The sequence below is a fragment of the Mesoplodon mirus genome, assembly GCF_964341445.2.
Source record: "Mesoplodon mirus genome assembly, chromosome: 2".
Classification (NCBI taxonomy): domain Eukaryota; kingdom Metazoa; phylum Chordata; class Mammalia; order Artiodactyla; family Ziphiidae; genus Mesoplodon; species Mesoplodon mirus.
Window position 1 is genome coordinate 185,691,467 of NC_138977.1, and position 20,289 is coordinate 185,711,755.

Sequence of the window (20,289 nt, forward strand, 5' to 3'; positions counted from 1 at the left end):
GATGTGTGGCTCTGCGTACAGGAGACTTGACATTTTGTGTTCCAATTCCTCAGTGTCCCCAATTCAAGTGTTTGCCAATCCTTGGCTAGAATTCTGGAACATTATTACATTTTAAGACATCCTTCATGACAACTTTAAATCTCATATCACTTTGATCTAAATTTCCACTACTGGTTTCTTTAATGGATCAATTAAATATCCATGAAGATGAATACAAAGAAGTTACTGTCCCTTTATTATTGACCTGGTCCACTTATAATTAAGCAGAATTAACATTCAAAGTTCATTTTGATTGAAAACACAGAAGCTGTATTTTCTCAGTGTCACTACCACGTTCAAGAAGAAAACCAAGGTCATAAAAGATTTTTCCTAGATTGTTATTAAGAGATTAACGTAGTTTAATCACACCCAGTTTACTTTCTAGGTTAACTAAGTAATATTAAATGGTGCTAATTTTTCTTTGAAACTTACAAGTACAATCTGCACATACATGATTTTGAGAATAATTTAATACGTTAACTCGCCATACAACTATATTGTAATGTCATTTTTAAATGTAAAGAAACGGATCCTTACAAGACCAAAATAACCCACAGTCCATGAGACTGGATTTTCCTTTTTCCTTTTTTTTTTGTTTCAACAAATGTGCACCACGATGGTTCAACAAATAAGGCAAATGCCGTGAATATGAAAGCTGTAGTTTGCAATATACCACATCTAGAACCCAGGGGAGGTGAATTAGACACAAGTGGTACTCATTCTAATTAAACGATCAGGAAACATCATGACAAGTTGGTCTGCAGCATCAAAAGTGTCCATTTAAGTGTCTTTTTTCTTAATGATCAGAGGTCCCACGTTGTCTCCAGTTTCTTCATTGTGTTTTGTGTGAGAGCCATCACAGAGTGGGAACTAGGAAGAGAAAGAATGTGAAATGTCTAATTGCAAAATCAGTATTACGTTTGGCAGGGTGGGGGTGATGCTTAATTCACATATGACATGATAACTCAATAGATTTTTCTTGGCTACCTTTTACAGGTTTTCTTAATGAGCATATGTAAAGTGTACACACTAAGGAGGAGGAAGAAATTGACTTGTGGATAATACACAGATCATTAATTGAATTTCCATTTGTGACATTTGATTGTGGATGTGGAAAACCTTTTCCATGTTTACGTACTAGTTATATTTCCTTTCTAGTGAACTACATCCATGGCCTATCTATTGGTAAGAGCCTAAGTTCATTTGTTTAAAATCAATCTGTTCATTATCCTTTTGCTGATCATCTTTGCAGCAATTTTTTACCCAACACTTGTTATTTTGCTTATTTGTTCATATCTTTAATTTCTCTTCTTTCATACAAATAAGTATTTCCCTTTTTATCATCCTTCATGGAGACTTCTTTCTCCTGGAAATGCGATAAATTTCCATTCCTTTCCAAGATTTCACATTTTAGAAAACACAGACATTTTGGTGTCCAGTTGAAGGAAAAGGGACAAAACTAAATATTTAGTTTTAAACAGTGTTTCCCAGAGTGAGCTCTGCAAATTAATAAGTCCTGCAAAATATTCTGATTTAACTTCATTCTGTGTTTAAAAAACATATACAGTTAAATCACAACATATATTATTATTTTAAAGAGGTTCTGCTATAGAAAACACTATTTTAACCCCAAACTTCCCAAGCTGATTGGATTATGGACACTTTCACTTTGATACCCGTTATCACGGTGTTCTACAGAGCGCAATTTGCAAACTTCTGTTCTAAGATCCTGTTGCTTCAATATTATTAGAGGTGATTGCTTCCCAAATTCTTATACCTTTATTCATAAGTTTATCAAAATTAATTCTACATATAAAAATGCTTATTTATAGATTCTACATTATCATATTCATCATTCATATTATCATATTCATAATGGGATAATGACTGTGTTTAAAATTGGCTTCGATATTTGGTAGGGCTGGTTTTCCTTCACATTACTCTTCTTTGTTAAAACTTTCCTATTTATTCTTTACCTAACTTTATTAAACTTTACCTATTTATTCCTCCAGATAAACTTGAGAATTTTTTGGCCACGTCCTATTTTATTCCTCTTGTGTTTTTCATCCTCAGGTCTCATGCATTTTCTAATAAGATCATTTCTGCCTTACATGTCTTATGATTATTATAATTAGGTATATATTTTCATACCTGACTACTCTTGATATATATTATATATATAAATATATGTGTGTGTCTGTGTGTGTGTATATATCACTTTTTGCAAGTATGTACTTCCTACTGTTAAATGATAAAAATAAGAATGCAACAATGTTTTAGGTGTCTCCTCAGGATTTTACAATTATCAGTACATTATTTTGTTTTTTCCTTCTATATTATACCTTTCATTTTTTATTTCATGTCAAATGATGATAGCGAGCATCTTTGTTTCATTCTTGATGTCTGGAATGTACCTGCACTCTAGAATCTAGCTTCACTGTTTAGTATAAGGTACACTGTTGCACTAAAGGAGCCTATTTAGAAGAGTAAAGTAACAGGAGTCCTGGCCTGAAGAGTAAAATCACCCATTACTCCATTAAGGAAGTGTAATTTTCAATATCTGAAACTAGGCAATGATGGTATATAATATTAAACTTTGATGAGACTTGTCTATTCTAAGATTAAAATAATATTTGGTTGATGTTAAAGAAATTCAACTTTAATTTTACGATCTGCATATAATTCTGGGAGGTGGTAAATTAGTTAAAAACTACAGAAAAACTCAAGGTATCGTCACATCTTATATTTCCAAGTAGAAATTCTATCTTGGGGTGCCAATATAAATTCAATGTATATAAAAGTTACATTATTTCTGTCAATAAGATATGGTACAGTATATTCATATTAAAAACGAGTCCGTGCAACAAAAACATGACCCCAAGCTTTCAGTGTTTTCTTGGCATGGATGAGGAAACAGGCCATAAAATATCAAACTGAAATGTATCCCACAGCAAAGAACAGCATTTCAAAGTGACATATGTTTAATAAACAAACACAGATGATTTTATAGTGAGAATAAAAGTTTACATTGTAAAAAAACTCCATTTTTATAAATAGCACACATAAAACACGTCACTGTATGGTTTTATGCCCACAGGTTATAAAATACATTTCTGAAAAATGAAATATTCATAAAGTAAAAAGTCTCAAATAGTTTACTAAAATAGCATATTTAACTTTTATTTTTTTTCAAGAGGACTATTTTTAAAGTCTTCATTGAATTTGTTACCATATTGCTTCTGTTTTTTTGTTTTTTTTTTGTTTTTTTGGCCACAAGGCATGTGGGATCTTAGCTCGCTGACCAGGGGTCGAACCCGTACCCCCTGCATTGGAAGGCTTAACCACTGGACCACCAGGGAAGTCCCTAACTTTTGTTTTTATTTTAATCTCACATTGAAAATACTAGAAAACTAATATATTTTCTCAAATTATTTTTCTCCATATATAAAGAACAGGAGAGAAATCTGTAGAGAAATATACAAAAGATAAGAAAGCCATACATCTAAAATGAGGATATAATTTTATAATAATCTGGTTCTGCCTAAAAATGGAAATTCACGTTTCATCATGGCCTTAAAAGTAAACAAGTAAAAAATAAATACTTCTTTAGGGCTTCCCTGGTGGTACAGTGGTTAAGAATCTGCCTGCCATTACAGGGGACATGGGTTTGAGCCCTGGTCTGGGAAGATCCCATGTGCCGTGGTGCAACTAAGCCTGTGCACCACAACTACTGAGCCTGTGCTCTAGAGCCTGCGAGCCACAGCTACTGAGCCCGCGTGTCACAACTACTGAAGCCTGTGCGCCTAGAACCCATGCTCCGCAACTAGAGAAGCCACCGCAAAGAGAAGCCAGTGCACCACAATGAAGAGTGGCTCCCGCTGGCCGCAACTAGAGAGAGCCCACGCGCAGCAACTAAGACCCAATGCAACCAAAAACAAGTACATAAATAAATTTTAAAAAAAGATTAAAAGAAAAAAACAATCTAAAAAATATATCTTTAAAAAGTAGTTAGTGGGGGGAGGGATACATTGGGATATTGGGATTGACATATACACACTACTGTATATAAAATAGGTAACTAGTAAGGACCTACTAGTATAGCACAGGGAACTCTACTCAGTACTCTGTAATGACCTATATGGGAAAAGAATTTTAAAAAGAGTGGGTACATATGTATGTATAACTGATTCACTTGCTATACACCTGAAACTAACACAACACTGTAAATCAACTATACTCCAATAAAAGTTAAAAAAAAAGTAGTGAATAAGGAGATCCTGGCTATTTGTTAATAAACTTTCATGCTTCTTTAAAGTACATAAAGCTTTGTATGCCTTTAAAATGTAAACTCGGTATTCAAAATCATTCTGCTCAGAGGCACAGATATCTTTTAACAGTACTTCCTATATCGCTTAACACTAGTCAGAATAATCTCCCAAACTTCATGTGAAGATTAGGCATTCTCATATTTATCCATTAGAGATGTCTCATTTTAAGTTAATGAAAAGACTAAACATTTTTTTCAACCAAGAGCCAAAATGAGTTATTTCAAGATAGGATTAGCAATTTCTTAAGAATACATTGTATGGGGCTTCCCTGGTGGCGCAGTGGTTGAGAGTCTGCCTGCCGATGCACGGGACACGGGTTCGTGCCCCGGTCTGGGAGGATCCCACGTGCCGCGGAGCGGCTGCGCCCATGAGCCATGGCCGCTGAGCCTGCGCGTCCAGAGCCTGTGCTCCGCAGCGGGAGAGGCCACAACAGTGAGAGGCCCGCGTACCGCAAAAAAAAAAAGTCAAGCAAAGAGCTGAAATTACAAAAAACACAAGGGGTATATTTAATTCAGCTCATGTATCAATACTTAAAAATAAAAGAATCAGAAAATTGATGAGAAAAAATTTAGCTTACAGATGATTCTAACATTTGTTCTAAGATGTTAAACTTTGTTTATTAACAAATCCTGGAGAAAAGTTTGTGAATTAAATTGGTTGAATTTCCTGTAGGTCCAGAAAATATCCTATCATATTCGTTAACCCAATTAGAAAACTACAAATCCCAAACACCTTTAAAACTAGAGAAGAGAGGGTGTGGAGAAGAGGTGGAAATAAATGTCTAGGGGTAAAAAACACTAGAGGTCCTTGCTCTCTACTTGGAAAGCTAGCAACCTTGTCAGGGTATTCACAAAAAACACAAAAAATTGTTTCTTTTTAATGGTCCCACATCTCAAGTTACGATGTTTCTGTTTTTAGGGTGATTCAAGATGGAAATAAATAACTGTTCATCCTTCACTTACCTCTTCTACTTGAAAAAATTAAAAAAAAATTTTTGAAGCTTCCTTTGCCAAACTTTGTATTTTTTTTTTTTTTTTTTTTTCTTTTTGCGGTATGCGGGCTTCTCACTGTTGTGGCCTCTCCCGTTGCGGAGCACAGGCTCCGGATGCGCAGGCCCAGCGGCCATGGCTCACGGGCCCAGCCGCTCCGCGGCATATGGGATCCTCCCAGACCGGGGCACGAACCCGTATCCCCTGCATCGGCAGGCGGACTCTCAACCACTGCGCCACCAGGGAGGCCCAAACTTTGTATTTTTAATTAGAGTTTGGATTATATTTTCCAAGGAAGTTGCCTGGGGCCATTTGGCTCATTACTATAAACTGCTCTGAGAAACAAGCTTGCTTTGGTTGAGAAAGAAAATAAAAGCAATGAGATCTTTGAGACTAAACAAGAGAATATGACATTTTATACCATTCTTATGTACTTACTTTAGTAAGACCTATGATAGTAGGAAAATATGTAAGAAAAATTAAGATTTTACAAGACTGTCTTTTTTTTTTAATTTAAATTTTATTTTTTTGGCTGCGTTGGGTCTTCGCTGTTGTGCACGGGCTTTCTCTAGTGACGGCGAGCCCGTGCTGCTCTTCATTGCAGTGGCTTCTCTTGTTGTGGAGCATGGGCTCTAGGCTCACGGGCTCTGGAGCGCAGACTCAGTAGTTGTGGTGCACGGGCTCAGTGGCTCCGTGGCATGTGGGATCTTCCTGGCCCAGGGCTTGAACCCGTGTCTCCTGCATTGGCAGGCAGATTCTTAACCACTTCGCCACCAGGGAAGCCCTACAAGACTGTCTTTATGTGGACTGGGCAAGCAATGTAACCAACGATCAGAGTACTGTTTCTATGAAGAAATGGAGTCAGTGCAACTCACTTTTTTTTTTTGGCCCTGCTGTGCCGCTTGTGGGATCTTAGTTCCCCAACCAGGGATCAAACCCATGCCCCCTGCATTGGAAGTGTGAAGTCTTAACCACTGGACAGTCAGGGAAGTCCCATTTCTAACCATTAATAGGGTGGAGACTTTCCATAACTCATACACACACACCCACACCCACCAAAAACAAACCCACCACTAATAAAAAAACCCAACTCAAATCCGGAAGTTGTAAAGGAAAGAAAATTATTCTACACAGTTACATTTCATTTCAATTTCAGTTGAGCTCCTGGCATGAACTGGTTCACCTTTCCTCTCTTTCTTGATTATCTCTTAGTCTGCCTTCTCCTGCTGTCCTTGTTCAAATCTCTCCTGCCTCCCCAATGGCCAATACACAACTCAGCAAATGCCATAATCTACCCGAGGTGAGTGGCGGGTGGGAATCTAGTAAGACCATGTTGTACACTCTTCCCTCTGACATCAATGTTCCCTCACCTTGTTTCGAAAGTAAGACTATCTCTTTCTTTCTAAGGCTGAGTCCGAAATCTGTGCTCGTACTCTCCTTTCCTTCCACCCCTCTCAACATACCACTGTCTCAAATAGTATCTTTCCCTGTAGTTGCTTTAATCATTTCCTTTGTATTGGTTCCTTTCCTTCTCACTTCACTTAGGGACAACCCTTTTGTGAAATACTATGAAACAGTCCAGTTTCTGAAACAGCAGAGGGCACACCAATCGGGGGGAAGGGAGGAGGAATGAAGTGTGTTAAAAACATGTAACTCTGCACATGACTAAGAGATCTGATTCATTAGGTCTGAGAAAACTGCTCAAAATGTTAGAAACACACAACAGGTTACTCGTGACTGTACCTTAAGAATGAATTAGAGGGGGAAGGGACAAAATTAAGAGTATGGGATCATCAGATACAAACGACTACACATAAAATAGAAAAACAACAGGATTTACTGTATAGCACAGAGTATTATATCCAATAGCTTGTAATAACCTATATTGGAATATAATTGGCAAAAAACCCCCTCCAAAACTGAATCACTATGCTGTACATCTGAAACTTACACAGTATTGTAAATCAACAATACTTCAATTAAAAAAAATAATGAATTAACATTGAATTAGTTTATATAACACATAACTTTTTTTTTTAGATAGGAGTTTAAATTTTGTTGTATTAGAAACACAACTGGTGTATGAGGAAAAAACTACTGAACATAAACTCAATATAGCCATCTAATCAAAGGTATCAAGCCTTCTGTGGACAGGCATGTAAGTGTGTGACGTGGCACCTGCGTGACAACCTTAGGAACCTCAGGAATGTGGGGAGATTCCAAAGATGCCTGGAGAATAAGAACATCCACTAATTTGAATAATATTAAAAGTGAACTTTGAATCGACTCATGTGGGAATAAAAAGTGCCCAAGATTCAGGGAAAATTCAGAACCGACAAATCAAAGATGCAAAGAGGATTAATAATGGTATAAAAGGTAAGCTTAAAAAGAAAGAAACATTGAGAAAATTGAAAATAAAATGACTGGTCTCGCATTCCTTTCTTTAAAGTCTACCTAAGGGAAACTCTAAATAGTATGATGAAAGAATAATCCTGGAACGTTCTGTTGACTTATAAAGTCTAATAAACATTTAAACCACTAGCTTGGCCTGTGTCCATTTCTGATTCTTCCTGAAATACTTAAGATCTTAGTCCATAAAAGTCCATATTCGCTTTATTGACCCTTTACCCTCTGGAAACACCCTACCAAAGCAAACGCCCTTTACTTGGCTTCAAAGCTAAGCTTCAGAGTTCACTCAAGCAGTCATCGTATTTTTTTCTTTCCATTCACTGTCATATTTACCAAAATTTTGCCATATATTTAGACTTCTGGTATTTCTTTAGTAGTAATTCATACTGTAATCAATTTGGACACAGCTTCTATTCTAATTATTCTGTGAAAATGGCCCCAAAAGGTCAGTTGCCTAATTGTTTAACCCCATAGTCTTAGTATAATAGTCTATTCACCTCCTGGTCTTTTGCACAAGCCGATGTTCACAATCAAACCTTCTTTGAAACTTTTCCCTTTTCCACTGTGAAGCCACTATATTCTTAGTTTTATTCTAACTCTGGGGCCCATTTCATCTCCTTTTTTGGCTCTTCTCTTTACAAAATGCAGAAAATTCTCCAAGATTTCATACTTAGCCCTTGATTTTTATCTGTAACAAGGATCTGCTGCATTCCTACCCTTGACTCATCAGTTTTGCTGATCGCTATCTCCAACCCTGATGTCTCAGCTTTAGTCCCACATTTCAGACTGTCTGCTGTACATTTCCATTCAAATGTCACCTCAATGTCACTCTTTGAAATTGAACTCCTCATTGGTGTCCTGGAAAATGAGCCATTCACCCCGAATTCCTTATTTCCGTTGATGGCACCATCTCTTCTAACCCTACAATCCTATCTTAAGCAAGATACTTCAATGAGCTTTAGTCTTCCTCCCCCAATCTTTCACACAAATCAGTCATTGCATTTGGCTGATCCTTGCCTCAAAATGGTTCATGTATCTGTTCATGCTTCTCCATTCCCACGGCCAGCACTCTGGTGTAAGTATAACTTTATGTCTGAAATCCCTGACAAGAAGCTCCTCGATGTTGGGAGGCAGAAATTCCTCATGCTGGTACTCAAGATTCTCCTCAATTTGGACTTATTCCTGCGGGGAGGGAGGTGCAAGGACCAGACTATATTCCCCATCGATCCCACTTTCACTCATGAGTCCTTTCCCACAGATTCTGAGAAAGAGTCCCCAATACTTGCTAGTGTATTCCAATGCCACCAATCTTTCCAGGGGCAATTTAACTCCCATGTATATATCACTATGCCTTCCCAGAAAATTCTAGCCCACAGTGCAACAAGCTTTTCCTTTTATTTAAAGCATTCGTACTGCATCTACTACACACATCTATGATACCTGCTGTTTTACTATTTAACTGTTCTCAAGCATGTATATAGTAATAGAAACTAAATGAACTACTTAAGATCACTGACTAAAGAACTATTACAACTCCGGACTTAGAAATTCCTTAATTTCTAAAGGTATTACTTTCTTTTCTTTTTTTTTTTGTGGTACGCGGGCCTCTCACTGTTGTGGCCTCTCCCGCTGCGGAGCACAGGCTCTGGACGCGCAGGCTCAGCGGCCATGGCTCACGGGCCCAGCCGCTCCGCGGCATGTGGAATCTTCCTGGACCGGGGCACGAACCCGTGTCCCCTGCATCAGCAGGAGGACTCTCAACCACTGCGCCACCAGGGAAGCCCCTAAAGGTATTACTTTTTATATTTTGGTGAGCAACAAGAGAATGAAACCTATTATAGGTGTTAATTTTTAAAAAACAAACCAGATCTAGTCTACAGAATATTATTGAGGATTATTTTCTAGCAACTCCACTAGGACTTATAAACAATCCCACACTCCAAATGAACAGTGCTCTTCTTAAGGAACAATTTCTGCAATGGGACTATTGATTTTTCGTTCATATTCCATATGTTCATCAAGCAGTTTTCAGACACAATGACATAATCTAAGCACTCTATCACCACTGGATTATACAGTATCAATTGTATCCGGAGAAGGGGGTTAGTGTAATATGCTTTCCAGTACCTAGTATGTGACTTCTTCCTTATCTGTGATATGTGATTTGTGATAATGGCTTTCCACTGTGGGAGGAGGTCCCTGACATAACATGCTTTCAGAAATAGATACATCATTTTTATTGTCTATTTTCTTAGGCCTTATAGTGTCATCTTTAGTAAAATCCATTTTATTTAAATGCTAATAGTGGCAGTACACACAGTATTTCACCATATTTCTCTAAATATACCAGAAATTCTGAAGTTATTCAATGTATGAAGCTTTTCAAGATGACCTTAGGAGAGCATTTTACCATCTTCAGATCACCAGCTGTCATTGCTATCTAAAAGCTGCAGGTATCACAGAGATAATTCCAGACGGAACTTGATAAAATGCAATTCTCACAAAAGAAAATATACAAAAAAATCCTGTGTTAGATATTTAAATATAGAAGCTGCAGCTTAAAGAAAGCTTAGGATACAGGGTCAATACATATGTACCAGTTAAGAAATTTTCAGGGGTAATTTTCCAAAAGTTTCTCTTGATATTTCTAAAACTTGTGCTAGAATCTAGAAATCTCAAGGGAAAAAAAATGACCTCTTCTGTTTCTCTTTGTATTTAGGCTGCATACTCCTTTTCCTGGGATACTGAATGCTAACACCCACTTGGGGAGGAAATTCTAAGCGTAAATAAAGGGATTTTTCTTTCTTCTCTGGCCAAGAATGTGGTTATATTTGCCTAACTCGACGAGGGTACGATGCAATTTCACTGCATGGTGGTTACACATTTTAGTAAATATATTCCTGAAGAGTACACAGAAAACAGAGAAAAACAGAATCCATAAAAAAAAGGAAGCAAAGGAGAAGGGATATCTTGATATTTGATGGTACCAGTGTGACAGAATAGTTTAAACGAAATGTTGCATTAAAGATGGCACTGGCATAAAGGACTTGCTTCTCTTACCTTCTTGGACCTCCAACAACGGCAGTACACAGCTTTATCTCCCAAATCCTCCATGTCAAAAGCATGTACTACCTTGGGGTTGTCTTTCTGGATGTGAGGGTTTACCATAGATTTGTTGCGATGATCTTTGACATACAATCTTTTGTAAGCTAGATAACCAACTGCAGCTGTCCCAGCAGCAATGGTAACCGCTGCAATCCATTCAACTAGAGCAGGGAAGGAAAACAGGAATGATTATCAAAACCAAAATCTATACTAATAATCTAACACGAACGTTCAGGAAATCCAGTTTTTGAGTACTAAGCATCCCAACAGTCAAAGGTGTTTAACATTAAAAAAGTGATCAGAACACACTGGTGAAGTAGTCCCTTGTTAAAACTTTCCCCAGCCCTTACTGAGGCAATTTTGTGTATTTTCTATTCAGTATTGTTAGCTAAGTTAAGATAGAATAGGGAAACTTAAAAATTATTTTATAATTGGAGAAGAAACAAAGTTTAGTAATCTTTTTAAAGTGTTCATAAATAGATTAAAAATAACCTGTGAGCCTGCAGATACCTATTGCTTTAAAAAAAAAAGATACATATAAAAATTCAGATTACTAATAAGACCATAAAAATTCAGATTACAAACAAGACCCTCCTCATCCCTCTAAAAATCAGGAGGTGATTATGTTAACAAAATGACTCATCAGAGTTCTTTTTTTTTTCTTTTTGGCCACACCTGAAGCATGCAGGATCTTAGTTCCCTGACGAGGGATTGAACCTGTGGTCCCTGCAGTGGAAGAGTGGGGTCTTAACCACTGGACCGCCAGGGAAGTCCCAGAGTTCATTTAAATAGTAGGTCCTTTAGTCATTTAAAAATGCATAACCACAAACAGAACTGGTATCCAAAGAAAAAGAAAAGACAAATAAAACAAAACCAACCCTTAACATTAAACATTCAGAGGAATATATCCAGCAGCATTCTGGGCTTCAAGTCATTCAAAAGCTTTGTTTTTGTTTTTGTTTTTTAATTTCAAAGTGTCTCATTAAAATAAAACTCAGAAGGTACTAATTTTATAGAAAACATAATATAATTAGTTAGATTCTCTTTTAATAAATTCTAAATTTCCATTATCCACTGGTGGCTGATCTGAATTCCCTACAAACTTCATTTTAAATTTAATGACATTTTTTCTGCGCAATTATTTGCTTGACTAATAGGCCATCTACTTATTCTGTTCACGTAGCTTTTCAAGGATCCCTTAGAAATCCAAGCACTTAACAACTACCCCAGTTCCAGAGAATTTTGGAGAGGAGAGAGTTCTGCATAGTCTGGTTAGCCTCAGCCTCAGAGGAGAGTTGTCTATTCCCAGCATGGAGTGGACTGCAGGAAGAAGTTGAACAGGGGTCAGGAGAAACGCACTGGACTGCGTCCCAGCATTTCCTAAGTCAGATCTTCACAGTGTTTGAAATAAGTTCCCAGACTATCAAATAAAGCCCTAGAGAGATAAGTACAAAAAACACATTCCAAGACCAAATAAAAAAATATAATGAATAATTAACTGTATGGCTTACTTGCACTACTGAGTCAAATTTCTTATTGTACTAATGTGATTAATCATTGAACCTAATAGTTCCTTACATAAAATTGGAGTTCATTCTTACAAAACTCTAATGGAAAGGAACAACCACTCTCACACTTAGTTCCTTTTATCTTGGTCTTCTCTTCTAGCTTATTTAATAATTTACTTTTCATCAAGTGTTCCTATTTAGCATGTTCCTTGGATTCTATTTTCAACAGTTATTTTTCTCTATGAAAAAATTTAGTTTGTTTTCCTGCCCACACAACAGTTCTATTCCTCCCTGCTATATAAAATAAACATTAACTTTATGCCCTTCCCAGATGCTGTATGACTGAGAAAAGTTAATAAGTTATTTGATAGCTTCAAACCTTTGGCTTCATTGAAAGATACTTTAAACTACACACTTTGTGTAGATTTGCCCTGAATTTTTACATTTTTATTTATTATTTTTTAAAATTTGTTTTATTATGAATGTCATCATTTTTTCTCATTGGTAAAGGATACTTTCGTTTTTTTTTTGGCTGTGCTGCACAGCTTGTAGGATCTTATTCCCCCAACTAGGGATTGAACAGGAGCCCACGGCAGTGAAAGCTCCAGTCCTGGAGCTGGAGTCCTAACCACTGGACCACCAGGGAATTCCCTGCCTTGAATTTTAGTGCTGCTTCATGGTATCATTCTGTGGCAACTCCAAGCAGGGCTGAAACTTTACTGATTTCTACCTTGATTCATGATCTTCCTTTCTGATGCATTTTTTTTTTTTACCATGGAAGTCCCTTGAGAAAATGTCAGGAGTTATAGCAATCTACTTCTTAGCTAATGGAAAGCCACTCTGAATAGTTAATGTACCTATCACAAAATGGGCTAAAATACTGCTTTGCCCATATATATTCAATTATGTTTGCTGAAAGTTAAATCCTTAGTATAAACTTAAAAGAGGGAAATATCCCAAAAGACTGAAATAATACAATTCCCTAAGTGCTGTTGATCTTAGTTACACTTTACTTTTGAGGTGAAGTTTGAAGTAATCTCTATCAGATTTGTTTTAATGATGCCTACATATTACATAAAGGCCTGAGATCCAAAGAACAACTACAATTGGTTAGGATTAATTGGTCTCATGATATAAAAAAAGAATCCTATAGGAATTTCTACCTGAAACTTATGATAGGCCAGAAGAATCTTTCTCAGCCATCAAAACATCCTTCTATTCTCTTTTCTCATTACTACCAACTGAATCCATATGGTCACTTTTTAAAAACCTTTACTTCCCTTGGATTATTTTTGATGGTGGAAGAAATGACAGAATAACTGACACAGAGGGAACTAACTCTAGATATTACCCAAGAGTGGCTGCCCTGTGGGGAATCAAAACATGCACTCTGTAACCCTACCCCCTAAGGAGGGTCACTGATGAACCTTTATAAATGTCATAGCACCATATGTGTGCTAGGAAATGGCTTTGCGTTTGCTCCAATGAGCTTTTTAGACTCACAGAGCCAGATAAGGTCTTAAGAAAACAATTTCCATCCCTCCTCCCTTCCCAAATTCTAATTCTCTAACCTCATTAGAGACAAATATAAAAGTTCCCAGAGTAAGAAAAATGTTGCTGTTTTATCATTTCACTACTGTAGCCTGAATCAGTCTTTTCTGGCAAAAAGCTATGGATGCCACTGGCAACTCTAGGGAAAAGAAAGAAAAGGAAACTATATGGAGATAGACAAGAATGATGATGGATTCAAAAGTCAACAATTACAATAGAGAAAGAATTGAAAACCCAAGACAGTAAACAAACAATAAAACCCAAGTAACATTTAGTTCTTGATAGTGTACATGCCTATTAAGAACAGACACCATCTCAGGTTGAACAAGGGACTATATCAAGACCCAAGTTCTAAAGATATTTCAGTTGGCACCTTTCAGACATTCTTTCAAAACCGGGTCCAGAAATATCCTAAGCCTTATTTTTGCCTCTTCTACTTTATCCTTAATTCCCTTTTCTGTACACCTCTCTCAAGGTATAGTGTTCTTATAGTTAGATCAAGCCCCTACCTTGCTTAACAATGTTCTCTATCTATACAAATACCATGAATACATCAATATAAAGAAAATACAAAAAATACATTTCTAAATAATCCCTCCCTTTCTTACTCTTCCCCTGGCAATCTTTGTATAATCTTTGGTTTTCTCTCTTAGGATTATTCAGAGATAGAGAAAACATCAACTTGTTCCCAAATCCCCCACCCATATTTATAACTCATTTCTTTACTGTGGGAAACCATTTTGCTTTAACCTAAGACAGAACTCTCACCCTGCTTCTTTTCCTTTAGCCCCTTTGGTAGCCCCAAACTGTCCTCTCCTACCCAGTGTCAACTGCCATAGAATCAGAATGTTCCTTCCACCTCAGGAGGGGGGGAGGGGAGCTGTGTTTAAATCTTTGCCTCCCTTAGGTCCCCCTCAGATTGGTAGGCTGTGCCTGGTAACGTTTTTCTCTCAAGGCCTGGTGCACAGGCAGTGTTCAATGTTAGTTAAGTAAAAAGAAATAATAGATTCCTAATTTGAATTTGCAACTCCATCTGTCCATCCTACTATCACATTGCTCTTACACCAAATGACTTCTCTTTGGCCTCATCTTAACCTACTGCATCAAACTGTGGAATTTCAATACTTCCTGAGATTAAAAATAAAACTTCGGGGCTTCCCTGGTGGCGTAGTGGTTGAGAGTCCGCCTGCCGATGCAGGGGACACGGGTTCGGGCCCCAGTCCGGGGAAATCCCACATGCCGCGGAGCGACTGGGCCTGTGAGCCATGGCCGCTGAGCCTGCGCGTCCGGAGCCTGTGCTCCGCAACGGGAGAGGCCACAACAGGGAGAGGCCCGCATACCGCAAAAAAAAAAAAAAAAAAAAAAAAAACTTCATCATGGAACCCTTCAGACATACACAGAAAATACTGTAACGACCTCCCATTTACCCTCACCCAGCTCCAACAAGTATCAACTCACTGACAATCTTGTTTCATCTACTGCCCCCAAATCCCCTATTATTTATTGTTCATAACCCATAGGAGCTAACTCCTTTATTCACAGAATGATCTGCACATTCCTTCTCAGATAAAAACAAACCCTTGAATAGTTACTTTAAATGACTCAATAAATTTATTGAACCCAAACAGTATTTTTATATGTTGAAGTTAAATGGACTGGAAAATTATGAGTTAGTTTCAACAAAAGAGAGAATGATATAACAGTCAGAGAATAAGAACTAATGAAATTTAGTTTTGGTTACAAGCATTGTAGTGCTCAGGGTTTGGGAAGTACAATAAAGCACAGGCAGATAGACGAATGCCTATTTTGTAACTGGAGGGTAAAGCAAAATATGAAGAAAAAAGTGACTTGAGGGGACAGCAGGAAGAAGGAAGGCCTTTAAAAATATTTGGTTTAGTTGGCTTTTTTTTTTTTTTAAATGAGGGTGAATTATGAGTGACTTTGGGCTGAAGAAAAGAAAATCCCTGTGAGTGAGAGGACAGAAGAATTCAGAGCAATTGGTATCATTACTGAGGCACGAGCTTAAGGAAGCAGGAGAAAATGGCATCTGGATGATATAGAGAGAACAGCCTCAGATAATCTCTTCCTTGCAAATAGAAGGGAAGGGATTAAGGATGAGAGCAGAGTCAATGAGTCTTGGAGGTATTAAGGAGCAAGAAGTTTAGTAAACTTCCTAGAGGTCATCTGTTGGGTATGAGGAGGGGTCATAAGAGAGTGGGGACTCTGTAGCAGTGAAAGGCACTTAATGTTTCTTAATATTTATTACTGTTTCTAAAACTGTAATAAATATTTGGTATCACATAAAAAATAAGTTTGGTATAAGTATGTCAATTATACCTCAATAAGGAAAAAAGAAGTTTGGTAATATCGACCAAATGGGCATCAAAAGCCATCTCACTGGGCTTCCCTGGTGGCGCAGTGGTTGAGAGTCCGCCTGCCGATGCAGGGGACACGGGTTCGTGCCCTGGTCTGGGAAGATCCCACATGCCGCGGAGCGGCTGGGCCCGTGAGCCATGGCCGCTGAGCCTGTGCGTCCGGAGCGCTCCGCAACGGGAGAGGCCACAGCAGTGACAGGCCCACATACCGCAAAAAAAAAAAAAAAAAAAAAAAGCCATCTCACTGACTGGGATCTTCGGATTACCATTCCAATCACTCATCCTCAATGCCGTTCCCAGATTCATGTCCTGACCTGATCGCCATTCATTTTATTTCTAACCTGCCCATTATTTTTTCCTGAATATAAACAAGAATTCTGCATGCCCATATACACCCTTTTATTTAACATATACTTATATAGTGCTTACCATTGCCAAATACCATTCTAAGCCCTTTATAATTATATAATATACACACAAATTATAAAAAAAAATATATAATTCACTTACTTAACTGAGAAAAGTCATGGTCATCTTCCCCCAAATCAAAAGATCTAAATTGATTTTCAGTCTATAGGAATGAACAGGTTTGGTTTAAACACTGAGAGTAGAACAATTTGAGATCTAAACATTACAAACCAGATATTCCGTCCCTACCTTGCCACACCACTATATTTGAGGAAGGAAACACTGGTAGAAGTGATTTACAAAGGCTTTGGGGTCCCTGCTCATAGTCCTCACAACAGTCCTTATGCTTTTAGGTGAAATAAAAAGTAGTTACTTTTTGGGCTTCCCTGGTGGCGCAGTGGTTAAGAACCTGCCTGACAATGCAGGGGACACGGGTTTGAGGCCTGGTCTGGGATGATCCCACATGCTGCGGAGCAACTAAGCCCGTGCGCCACAACTACCGAGCCTGCGATCTAGAGCCCGCGAGCCACAACTACTGAGCCCGCGTGCTACAACTACTGAAGCAAGTGCACCTAGAGCCCGTGCTCTGCAACAAGAGAAGCCACTGCAATGAGAAGCCCATGCATGGCAACGAAAAATAGCCCCTGCTCGCTGCAACTAGAAGAAAGCCCGCATGCAGCAACAAAGACCCAACACAGCCGAAAAAAAGTAGTTCTCGTAACAAAGTTGAGTACCTAAAGTTTAAGCTAATAACCCAGTTGACGAAGCAATTTCTTATCCCTTAGAAAATGGCAAAATAATGGGAAAGTCACCTTTGGATTCCCATATAGTTAGATCAAAAAAATAACAAACTTGTCTTGATTACAGGAAAGATTAGCTTATAGTCTTACGAGTCTTAGGGTTCACCTATTTCACATTTCAAAAGTATGCTACCTAAGTAGAGTTTAGTGCCCAATTATACAAAATGACTCCACATTAAAAAAAAAAACACTTTGGAATCTTTTGTCCCATATCACACAAGTGCAAACTGTCTTCCTATAAGATTATCAGTGGCTCAAGTCACATGAATATCTTATTTTACAAAACTGTCTTATTCCTCGGAAAAAAATTTTTTTTACAATAAAAATCACTCCCTATTTTAAATGTACGAAGGTGACTCTATTTAAAGGAGCCTAAAGATGAGTATCCTTTGAAATATGTTTTGCAAATAATTACCTCCTATATACCGTATTAGTAATTTAAAAATGTCATGGGTTATCACCCTCACTCTGACAGATAACTTTTGGCAACAAGTGGAATTCTCCAATTTATAGAATCTATTACAAAATTAGGGCCAAGTTAGTAGGGACCTTTTACAGAACCTGGCACTCCAGATGCTCAATATTTACTAAATGAATCAAGTAGATTATTTTAAATTAATTTCTGGACAATCTACCTTTACCTAACTACTGTTACAGGTAACCAAACCTTGAGAGTGGTATTTTATACCTGGGCAAAGATCACGTGTATCCCGTAGCGGTACAAACTATTATATTAACAATTATACTATCACCAAGAATTGTTATAAAGTGAAGCTCTAGAAAGTCTCTTAATTTTAATCGGACCTTCTGTGAAGTAACATTTCCAAACGCTAGGTACTAGCACAAGGGAAGCAAGGCTGAGAAAGGTGAAGGCTCAATGAGCTCAGTTTTCAATCCTCTCTCCTGGACTACTGCCACCGAGGTCCAGATGCCAGAGGCATTAAAAACAAAAAACAGCAAGAACAAAAAACCCTGGGAAAACTGAAGACCTTGGATTGGGTGCCTTCCCTTGAAAAAATGTGCAAAACTAAGCTGTTATTAGTCATGCATCGCTTGAGGGCTGCAGGAAATCTACGTTCTCACTCCACGGTAATTTAAACGTTGAGAAGGGGGAAGAGGGTTTTTGTTTTTTGTTTTCACCTTTCCTTTTTTCCAGGCCCTGTGACACAACAGAAAGGAGTCTCAGGTAAGAACAAGAAAAGCTAGCAGCGCAGCGGTATAGTTAGGTGACTACCCAGACCTGGGTAGATGCCTGCATGGCCCCCACGCCACTTTTGCCCCGGGATCATACCCTGACCTGGCCCCCTTGCCCCGTGTGGCCCGGGGAGCCCGCACGTCCGCGGAGCGCTTGCCCTTCTCCATCTCAAGGTTACAAGACTGGCGGGAACGCAGGGCAGCCGTAACAGCCCGAAGAGGTGCTGAGGGAGCTGCAACCGGTGCGCAGGCCGCCAGCCTCACCCGCTCCCATGCCCCACTTCACCTCGTACGCTGGAAGTCATACTCATGGCGCCGTCGCTTGCAAGAATGTACACAAGACACTGAGCACAGACCAGCTCGAGCGGACAGCGGGAGTCAAGGTGCGACAGGCGTCTGTCCTAACGGCGAACTGCAGGCTGCGAACGCGCAGGCGCCGCGGCAGGCCATAAGCACGTGTGTATTAAGCAGCCGGGCTGATGCTGAGCATGCGCGAAGCTGCGTTCCGGGCCTTTAGGAAGTCCTGAGTCCGGATTTTGACAGCCGTAAGAGGTGGGAGGAGGAAAAGACCAAGAGAGGTCGCAACTGAGTTTGCGCAGTCCTGAGGGGCTTGGACCTGGAGCCCAGCGGACGGGCCTTTGGAATAAGGAATCCGGACCAGGTTTTACGTCTCTCCCAGGTGTGCGGATTTATGGGGGCAGAGGGTGTGTGCTGATATAACACTTGCCATAATCATATCTAAGGTTTTACCCAAAATTTTCTTGCTTAGTCTGGTACCTGCAAGGCCAGGTCCAGTTTTCACTTGAAATGCCGGACACAGGAACCAACTGTGGTGTCCCATCCCAGAATCTCCCCCTCGCTCCCAGCGTGCATCCCTTTTCTCTGCCTTCCACCCAATTCTCCTTGATCACCTTGGAACTTGCGCTAAGGGTCGAGTGGGAGAGAGAAAAAAACGGCTCATTTCTTTTAAAAAATGTGCTCACTTAAAAAAAATTAAGATTATTCCCTATCTTCTACAGTCTGAAATCAGTGTCGGTTTCAAATTTTTGTAATTAGCTCTTTAGGGGCAGCAATTTGGGGAGGGGGGATAGGATTACTTGAGGGATGTTTTGGAGGTGCGTCTTCTAAGAAGCTGCCTGTTTTTACTCCTGTTGTATGTGCAGGGTGGGAGTTGGAGAAGGAGGTGATTGCAGTTAAAGGGTGGTCTTCCAAGCCTCCCTGGGCACCGCTACTGCCTCCCAACTCTCCTAACGCGTGATTGACTGCCCCTCACAACTGGGAGCCCCTCATGTCTTTGAGCTTAACCCCGGGAAGCGCTGAAGCGCACACTGAATGAATGAAGGCACACCAGCCCTGGCAGCACCGTAAGGCCAACCGGGTGGGAATGAGAAGAGTCGCGAGCGTAGTCGCCTCCTCCAGGTCGCCTTCCGCTCGCCCCGGCAGCGCCGAGCGCGCGCCCTGCCGCGGGGGTCCCGTCTGGCGGCCTCTGGGCATGCTCAGTAGCGGCGGCGGCCGCGGGTCGCCCAGTAGGAAGCTCACGGCGGAGGCGGCGGTGCCGGCGGCGCTGACGCGCGCGCGGCAGC

At 39.4% G+C, this 20,289-nt stretch overlaps 2 protein-coding genes across 3 annotated transcripts in view; one reads left to right on the forward strand and one right to left on the reverse strand.

The window, feature by feature from the left end:
- Positions 1-491: 491 nt before the first annotated feature.
- CISD1 (CDGSH iron sulfur domain 1) lies at positions 492-19,132 on the reverse strand. Of its 2 annotated transcripts, XM_082611340.1 has the most exons (5): positions 18,993-19,077; positions 16,815-16,875; positions 12,096-12,190; positions 10,826-11,031; positions 492-909 (listed from the first exon to the last, which is right to left on the reverse strand). In XM_082611340.1, exons 3-5 carry the CDS (start codon positions 12,133-12,135, stop codon positions 820-822), a joined length of 336 nt encoding a protein of 111 aa, XP_082467466.1. In that variant the 5' UTR covers positions 12,136-12,190; positions 16,815-16,875; positions 18,993-19,077; the 3' UTR covers positions 492-819. The 2 variants fall into 2 exon arrangements, with proteins under 2 accessions (XP_082467466.1, XP_082467467.1); XM_082611341.1 differs by lacking the exons at positions 12,096-12,190; positions 16,815-16,875 and having other exon boundaries at positions 18,993-19,132.
- A 130-nt stretch (positions 19,133-19,262) lies between these two features.
- The window catches only part of IPMK (inositol polyphosphate multikinase), a 46,540-nt gene continuing 45,513 nt past the window's right edge, over positions 19,263-20,289 (forward strand). The window contains exons 1-2 of the mRNA XM_082611339.1: positions 19,263-19,385; positions 19,870-20,070. Of these exons, the coding sequence (XP_082467465.1) occupies positions 20,043-20,070 (28 nt within the window). The 5' untranslated portion in view covers positions 19,263-19,385; positions 19,870-20,042. The remainder of the gene's footprint in view (positions 19,386-19,869; positions 20,071-20,289) is intronic.